We start from the raw sequence: 9,218 nt of genomic DNA on the forward strand, positions 1-9,218 counted from the left end.
AGATCCATACAGGTATATTGCTGGATGTTTTGGTGAGCGGGGATGTAGCTGCAGGAAATGCACTACAAGCAGAATAATTCACTTCCTCACATCGGAGGCTTGGTCATTCTTACATCACATTGGGAAGTTCACTACAATGTATCTTTTTTTTAAATTTACATTCATGTTACAGCTACTGTGTAATGTATCTGAATTACATCAAATCACTTCACAAATGTGAATCTGTGGCTTATTAAAAACAACTTTTGATTTATCTTGGAGATTTTCATTAAGAGATATGGGGCTCCTGCACCAAATTGTAAAACAGTTTGCATTTGCGTGGTAAACCTTTTGAGATTCCAGAACTGCATTAAAGTTTTTCCATTTTATTATGTTTTCAAATCACCTCCTTCATACAGAGAGCCTATATCAGCGTCTCTTCCATAGAGCTCACAATCTAATGTCCCCATAGAAATTCTCAGCCCGGGTTCCTTGAGTAGTTTGTGTCTCTCAGGTCAGTTTAAGTGACCCCCAATGATCTTTATGGCTACCTGTAAGGGTGATATATTTCCCAATTGCCAGAAATGTAAGAGGAATTCTTCCCACTAACCATCACACTAATGTACTGTGATCTGTGGATAAAATAAATATGGAAGGGGTTCTCTGAAGATCTGAAAGTTATTTCAAGGGTTCCCCCATGTTAAAAAGGTTGGGAAACACTGATCTATAGCAACCTTTTAACATGGGGACCCTTAAAATGACTTCCAGGTCTTAGGGAACCCCTTATAATATAATAATATAATTTATATCCACAGCTCACAGTACATTAGTGTGGTGGTCAGTGGGAAGAATGTCTCTTACATTGCTGGCCATTGGGAAGAATGTTACCCTTACAGATAGCCCAAAAAAAAAAAAAAGATTGATTTCATTTATACTGACCTGAGAGGAACAAACTGCTTATTGCTCAAGGAACCCCGCGCAACCTCAGGAGGCATCCTAGATGAGAAACATTGATCTATAGAGTCTGATAGTTAGACCAGGGATAGAGGGGAGCGGTCTGTGTTAGGTAAAAGCCCCCCAGCTGGATATATGATTTGGTTTAAATATGTATAGTTCAAGCCATCCTCATCCTGGATCTACCAGCAGATCAGAATCTTTAAGGGACTTGTGTTAGTATTGAGGATTGGGGTCTATGTGGGGTACAGACCAGTACTGAGGATCTATATAGGGTAATGAGGATCTATATGGGGCTTGTGTTAGTATTGGGGTTTATATGGGGTATTGAGGATTTGCTCAGTCCTTATCCACTCTCCATATTGATTCCACAATCCTCAATACTAACAAATGTTATGAGCTGTCAGGGATCGCTGAGGCTTCTCTACTCTGATCATACTGTACATGTAAGGGCATTGCACATACTTGTATTTGTCCTCAGGCGATCAGCAAGAGTATTGATGTAAGCGCTTAGAATTTGGATATGAAAATCTTTAAACCATGCCCCGGGAAACATAGTCACTGAGACAAGACAGATATAAAGTGTTTTTGTTCAATAGGAAGCAGTGATTTACCAGGATTATTAAAAATATTGAGTATTTGAAATGTATTTAAAACTAGTTACACCTGAGATCAGTCGCACTGAGCAAATTCAGATTCTTCTCCCATTATCAGCTGGTCTTTGGTCATGAGCCCTAATGCTTCTTATCAGAGTTCCTCAAATATATATTTTATTTTTGTATCCAAATAAGATTGGATATCTCCATCACTGACCTGTATGAAGGTTACATTTAAGTACATTACCAGTAGTGTATATAAAACCTTTTGGTTCTTTATTGGATTTGACAAATATCAGATTTTTTTGTAGTGTTAAACTAAGTGAAATTTACACCTAAATACACACAGCACATCCTTTTATATGAATATTTTCTAATCTTTCTCTCTTTTTTCCTCTTACAGTCAAATTCCTTGAAGTAATTAAGCCCTTCTGTGCAATATTGCCAGAGATCCAAAAACCAGAACGAAAGGTAAGTTCCCTTTTCTTTCCGCATCAGCCAATATTCTTTTGATCAGCATAGGTAGAAGCTGTTTGTTGTTTTTTTTATAGTTTTTCGTTACACATTAACACAGCAATATCACCGTCGGTTTGGTATTAAGGAATACTATCAAACGGTCTCCCATCATTCTCATCTACTTTGTGTCTTGCAGATCCAGTTTAAAGAAAAAGTATTATGGACAGCCATCACCCTATTCATCTTCTTAGTATGTTGTCAGGTAAGTACACATATATTGGTGATCTAACTACAGGAGTTATTGCTAATGTCCTAATAAAAGCATTATTTCCCTTTAGACATTAATCATAAAATATAAAAAGCAATTTGTTTTCTAGACACCAACTGTGGTGCTCTGTACTGGGTAAATGTACTTTAAGGGCGGGCAGGGGCTGTCACAATGTTTAGAAAGTAGACAGAAGTATACCACAGGTTGTCCTCAAACATTGTATGGCCTGGCAGTCTTTACTCTTTGTTTGCAACATGTTAAACTTTAAAGGTTATTTAGTTTAGGTTTAAGTTATGGTTTGCATCTAACCTGCATATGCTTTGTTTTCCAGATTCCCCTCTTTGGTATCATGTCCTCAGACTCTGCAGATCCATTTTACTGGATGAGAGTTATCTTGGCTTCTAACAGAGGTATTGCAGCAATTTGAAATAATTCTTCTTCACAAACCAAATTTTTGCTTTATTGTCCCCTAATGTAGAGGCTCTGTTTTCTTAACTCAGTGATTAGATAAAAGGTAATGACAACCGCAAGCAAGACATCTGGCTCCTGTAGACAACACTTCTTCTTTTTTTTTTTTTTTTGTGTCCTTTTATTTTTTACACTACCGAACAAAAATAGCCACAAACAAATAGCAATTTCTGCCACAAATAATGTGGGCTCAACTTCTTGTAGAGAACAATATTGCCTCTGCTGCTTTAAAATCCCAAACAGTACTGTAAGCCCTGCCTGAGTTTCTTCTGCTGGACTCCAAAACCCTGTTCCCTTAGGTTATGGAGATTACATTACAACTCCCATTTTCTTTAATTTGTTCTCCAGGAGAGGAAATCTCTTCTCTATAACATAACAGTGCTGAAAATTTGAATCTTAGAGGAAGCTTTGGGTGCCTTGTATCTGTTATGTATAAAGAAAGTATTAAAGTGTTTTCACCAGAGAGTATGTTGCATTTGTTGAAATCATGAGCCTTTTGGAGGTTGAACCTGATCCTAATGTAGTGATGCACAACTGTCTTAGTCTCTGAGATGACAATTTCTAATTCCTTCAGGTACTTTAATGGAGCTGGGTATCTCTCCAATCGTCACTTCTGGTCTCATCATGCAGCTTCTGGCTGGTGCCAAGATCATTGAGGTGGGAGACACGCCAAAAGACAGAGCATTGTTCAACGGAGCACAGAAATGTAAGTGACTTTTGTCGTTTGTTTATCCTTTGAATGTTTTGGGAGTATTGTTTAAGCAGCTTGTAAGAGTAATGGCAAAGAAATACTTTCATCCCCACTATATAAAAATCTTTAGAATGTAATAGACTTTTACCCCCCGTCTTGCAGTGTTCGGTATGATCATTACAATTGGTCAGGCCATCGTCTATGTCATGACAGGAATGTACGGAGATCCTTCAGAGATGGGTGCAGGCATCTGTCTTCTAATCACCATCCAGGTAATTTATTGGTTCAGACTACTTCTGTTCTCATGGATTCTAGTCTTCTATACAGCTCGCTCATTTCTTCTGTTTTATTTCCAGCTTTTTGTTGCCGGTCTCATCGTTCTGCTTCTTGATGACTTGCTCCAGAAGGGTTATGGTTTGGGCTCTGGAATCTCCCTCTTTATTGCAACCAACATTTGTGAGACCATTGTATGGAAAGCCTTCAGCCCTACTACAGTCAATACTGGCAGAGGTATAGCATGCAGACTTTAACTGTGTGTATGCGAATCTGATAATATGTATTCTTAGTTGAAATCTAAATAGAGTTGTGTAAGACTATAATTTCTTCTGGCAAATGTTTGAAGGACCAATTACTAAGCTTCTTTGGACTTCTTAGCTAATTGGTTTATTCTTGGTACAAGCTGTATTTACATTCTTATTGAAACAGTAATCATTTAGCAGGGAAACTAATTGCGTTGTTTTAAAAGGAAAAACCTTTTAATCTGTATTATTAATGAATGGTAATTTGAAAAGCATAAAATTTAAAATTCATATCAAATACTTTTTATGGAAGTAATAGATCTGACAAAATGCTGATAAGAATACTTCTGATTTGGATGTAAATCCTGAAATTGGCTATTTTATTAACCACAAACGTTGCTTTTAAAATATAATGTTCATGTTGGTTTTGTTAAATTTCCTGCTAAATTTGTTTGTTCTCTGTCTACAGGCACAGAATTTGAGGGAGCAATCATCGCTCTTTTCCACCTCCTCGCCACTCGTACCGATAAAGTCCGCGCTCTCCGAGAGGCTTTCTACCGCCAGAACCTGCCCAACCTCATGAACCTGATTGCCACCATCTTTGTCTTTGCTGTGGTTATTTACTTCCAGGTGTGTTCAGAGTGTGTGCTTGCACATTTTTTTTTTTTTTTAAGATCATTTAGCTTCCCTGCACAAACAATTTAAGGAAAAACACTGAGGGTTTTTTATTCTATAGTTTTAATATTTTTTTTTTCTTTGCAGGGATTCAGAGTGGACCTCCCCATCAAATCTGCCCGTTATCGTGGCCAGTACAACACTTACCCCATTAAGCTGTTCTACACCTCCAACATCCCCATTATCTTGCAGTCCGCTCTTGTCTCCAATGTGTACGTCATCTCTCAAATGCTGTCTGCCCGATTCAGTGGTAACCTGCTTGTCAACCTCCTGGGCACCTGGTCTGTGAGTATCATTAAAGCTGCTATATAACTGTCCATCCTAATATAGTTTCTTATGGTTGTGCGTAAACTTTGATTCTCTCTGTAACAGTATCACTTAGTGGAGGAACATTATAGCTCATCTCTGGCAAATACTGAGCTCAATTTAAACCCCTCTCCCATTCTCCATGTTAGACAATAGAAAATGTCCATATATCTTTCTGGCAATGCTTTGTGAAGCTGTAAGAAGCAGCCACTGCAGCAGGCAGATACTTATTACTAATGCTTTTTTTATTCTTTCCTTGTTACGACTGAGATTGCCAAGTTGTAATAATAAAGACAGGCCTTCTAGTTGGTTCAGTAAGAATGAGAGACAGCAGGATAAGGCAAAGATCAGTTTGTTCTAAGAGTAAAGTTGCATTAATAAAGTTTAGAAAATTCTGTATATGTTCATTTCAGCAATCGATATGGAGTAATAATACCTCTGCTGTGTAGTTGACAGAAGCACACAGCTTATCTTGTATATGTGTATGTCTACACATTTGTCATTTACATTGGCATCTTCTGAATGCTGTTTTAATGTTTGCTTGTCCTTTTACATACCAAGAAAACATATTTTTTTGTTCTATTTATAGGATACCTCCACAGGTGGTCCAGCTCGGGCATACCCAGTGGGTGGCCTCTGTTACTACCTATCACCGCCGGAGTCGTTTGGTTCGGTGTTAGACGATCCTGTCCATGCTGTGGTCTATATAGTCTTCATGCTGGGCTCCTGGGCCTTTTTCTCCAAGACCTGGATTGAAGTGTCCGGGTCCTCTGCTAAAGATGTAAGTGTGTCCCCCAATGGCCGACATTAGAGTTCTCCTTGTAAAATCAGACTGCATGAACCTTTCTCTGTTTTGTCTGCAGGTTGCAAAGCAGCTTAAAGAGCAGCAGATGGTGATGAGAGGACACAGAGAAACCTCCATGGTGCATGAACTGAACAGGTGAGTCGGAGAAGTGTGCGCTTTCATTTTCTGCAGATGTCAGTCAATGATCTTGTAAACTAGAAAATAGTGTTTTAGCCGGTTTACTTTTGGAAGTGAACATAACCGAGTTTACACTTCCAACCTATCACTATAACATTTTAAATAGGAGAGGCTGATATATATATATATATATATATATATATATATATATATATATGTGTGTGTGTAATATTTATTATAGCCTTGTATGATTGGTGGCTATAGCACACATACCATACAGGAACAGCAGCGGTAAAGACTGGAGGCAGGCAAGTTAAAAGCCTTTTATTACTCGTAGGAACGTTTTAATGGTTTTAACATATATGTTGGGTATCTATGTGATATGCCTTACCAGGCCACAGCCTGCATTGGTAATGCCAATATCCAGCCATGCTTTGGAAATGGTGATAGAACCTCTGGCCCTTCTCTCTCTGTTGGAAGTTGCCCATACAGCTTTGCTTTATGCAGTATGATAACTAGGACACTTTGTGTGGTCGGTTGCTTCATGTTTTGCTGCAGTGAGACTTCCTGTCTTTAGGTTTCACATTTACTGTTGCAGATATAAGATGAGGTGAGGCTGGGGTCTGGTAAACACCCAGCTGAAGGAAAATTATTTGAAGTTCACCATAAATTACCATCTTTACCTTAATTTTTTAGGTACATCCCAACAGCCGCTGCGTTTGGTGGTCTCTGCATCGGTGCCCTCTCTGTCCTGGCAGATTTCTTGGGCGCCATCGGCTCCGGTACCGGAATTTTACTGGCCGTCACCATCATCTACCAATACTTTGAAATCTTTGTCAAAGAACAAAGCGAAGTCGGAAGCATGGGTGCTCTTCTCTTCTAAAAACACAAATCCATCCCCTCCACATGGCCGGTCCTCTGAGCAGGATGTGCGCTGATCATGTGACTTGGAACAAGTGTTTTATAAGATCGTATTCCAAGGACTTCAGAGAGGGTCAGGCGCGTCACCCAGCTGGTGTCCATTCACCAAACAACCTACTTCTTGTTCATTTTTTTTTTTTTTTTTCCCTTTTTATCAGTTTCGGCCCATTTTATAGATTTGTGGACAGTGTGCAAGAACTTTATTTTTTGTTTCATTTCAGGAAAATATTTTAATTTTTGCCTATTGTGAGCATGAGTTCAAAAAGGGCACCTAATTAAAGTCTTTCCTATAGAAGACTTAACTCATCCTGTCGGTTATCGCTTCTGTACAGAGTCGGAGCAGAGCTGTTGTTATTATCATTTTTTTTTTTCAATAAAACTATTGAAAACCACTTGTGTGTGTTGTTGTGCATCCTTAATAAGTCATTAGGTTGAAGGTGGAATTTATTGATTATGACCTGCAGTGTTCAAATCCTATACTCCCCTTTTTCATTTCTCAGTCTGACTCTGACTGACTTCTCAGCAGTGGCAGAGGTGTGTTGGAGGACAGGCTCCTTTCTAAAGAACTACTAAAAACTACTATCCGACTGTGCAACATTTTCACTAAAATTTATTGATATCACAAAGAAGCTGATAACATTTTAGGAAAGTATCAGCTTCTTTTTAGTCAGTTATCTGGAGTTTATATGACCCCCAATGTCTCCAGTGCCCTCTAGCTTAAATTCTGCTTCTCTCCTAGCAGTCAGGCAATCCCAGAGATGAAACGGGAGAACTCAGAGTTGGGGGTTTCCTGGTTCATAACACAGAGGAAGGATTACTGATGATGTTATTACTGATTGTCAAATACTTCCAGTCCTGAACTTCAGGGAACCACAGGTGAGCCTGACAACCACACAGACACGCAGGGGGCCTCCACCTATCACTATAAATGTGATAGGCAGCTGTGTCCATATTGATTCTGGCTGGCACCTAGCTGATATAAACTGCAGCAATGGGACATGCATGGTGTTACCCATACCAAAAAAGTGGAAATTCTAATATACCCAATTCATTATTATAATATATCAAATTGATAAGTCTGTTCATGTAACCGGACCTAAAGTCTGATGCTGTGTATAACGGTACTATAGCTAAAGCTGAACTCCAGGCACATGGCTGTATACATCTATGTGAGCTGTTCTACCTGCCAAAAGGTTTGTATTCCTTTCAAGACATCTGAGAGAACTAATTTTTTCTCTGCTGCAGTATAGCAACACAAACAAGACTTATCTCTCTTCCAGCCCATGACTGGACAGTGCAAGGAAAAGAAGCATACCGATGAGCACATTTCTGTGTCACTCCACAGGACTGCTTCTCCCTTTCTGCTGTGTTGAGACTCCAAGATGCTGATAGAATGAATGATGAAGTAATACAGCACTCCTAATGTTTTTTTTTTTTTATCTTGAATAGCATTTGGCAGGGTTAGAAAAGTTTTGATTGCTGTGCTGTTGAAATTTTTACATACTTCCTGGTGACCAAAACCCAAACCGAAAATTGTCCAAAAACTACAAGGAGAATAGATTGTGAGCTCTAAAGTGTGGCATGAAATTGTTTTTGCAAAAAAAAAAGAAAAAAAAAAAGCACAATTCAGAGTTGTCAGCTGACTGAGTAGTGCTGTATTCTTATATGCAGTATCATATTTGACCGCTAGATGGCACTGGTGTCTATAATAATACACAGCTCATGGCTCTAAAATACAAAGTAAAAAAAAAGAAAAACCATTGGAATTCCATGGCATGCAGATTCTAAGATTAAAAATTTGGAACTCTCAGTGACACTACCATGAAGAATTCAAATAATTACTCCTCATCGCATTCTGTAATTATTTCTCTTTTTTTACATTAGGTGTAAGTGAAGAATTGAATTGCAGCTTCCAAATTGACTCAATCCCATTTTACCATCCAATGCCAAAGTCTGGTGCCAGAGACCTGGAGGGTATCAAAGGCTCTGTGCCTACAGGTTTCAGGGATGAAGTCGATGAAGCCCTTGGCTACAATGCTCCTGACGGTAAAATGGGGAGATGAGAACAGGTCAGGTCTTGGTTGGAGGTGATGAGTTAGAAGCAGGAAACATTTTGGTTTTTATGGGCAAGGTTTTAGACAAAGTTGGGGCCGAATTGTGACGGCTGGGTCAGAGCACCTCCAAAGCTGCAGGTTTTGGCTATTTCCGGTAAGGTAGGCCAACTGTTGAACCAGCAAAATGGCCATGGGTGCCCAAGGCTTATTAATGCCTATAGGAAAGTTGGGTTCAGCTACTGTGGCACCAATTAAAAATTCAGCTACTGATATCAGAGACAGATGCCAGGCTACAGAGCCCGACCCAGATTGCTGTATATTGAGCTGCATCACTCCAGTCTGGTTGCCAATGCTGACCCCAGTCTATTGCCAAAAGCACCTACAATAGGCACGTGAGCTTCAGATCTGCA

The 9,218-nt window shown here is 39.2% G+C and overlaps 1 protein-coding gene across 1 annotated transcript in view; it reads left to right on the forward strand.

The window, feature by feature from the left end:
* The window catches only part of SEC61A1 (SEC61 translocon subunit alpha 1), an 8,004-nt gene extending 858 nt beyond the window's left edge, over nucleotides 1-7,146 (forward strand). The window contains exons 2-12 of the mRNA XM_072420551.1: nucleotides 1,933-2,000; nucleotides 2,182-2,247; nucleotides 2,585-2,663; nucleotides 3,296-3,427; nucleotides 3,575-3,684; nucleotides 3,769-3,922; nucleotides 4,400-4,560; nucleotides 4,693-4,890; nucleotides 5,501-5,692; nucleotides 5,775-5,851; nucleotides 6,530-7,146. Coding sequence (XP_072276652.1) covers nucleotides 1,933-2,000; nucleotides 2,182-2,247; nucleotides 2,585-2,663; nucleotides 3,296-3,427; nucleotides 3,575-3,684; nucleotides 3,769-3,922; nucleotides 4,400-4,560; nucleotides 4,693-4,890; nucleotides 5,501-5,692; nucleotides 5,775-5,851; nucleotides 6,530-6,716 — 1,424 coding nt within the window. The 3' untranslated portion in view covers nucleotides 6,717-7,146. The remainder of the gene's footprint in view (nucleotides 1-1,932; nucleotides 2,001-2,181; nucleotides 2,248-2,584; nucleotides 2,664-3,295; nucleotides 3,428-3,574; nucleotides 3,685-3,768; nucleotides 3,923-4,399; nucleotides 4,561-4,692; nucleotides 4,891-5,500; nucleotides 5,693-5,774; nucleotides 5,852-6,529) is intronic.
* The last annotated feature ends 2,072 nt before the right edge of the window (nucleotides 7,147-9,218 follow it).

Source organism: Pyxicephalus adspersus, chromosome 8 (genome assembly GCF_032062135.1).
Source record: "Pyxicephalus adspersus chromosome 8, UCB_Pads_2.0, whole genome shotgun sequence".
In the NCBI taxonomy this organism is placed as follows: domain Eukaryota; kingdom Metazoa; phylum Chordata; class Amphibia; order Anura; family Pyxicephalidae; genus Pyxicephalus; species Pyxicephalus adspersus.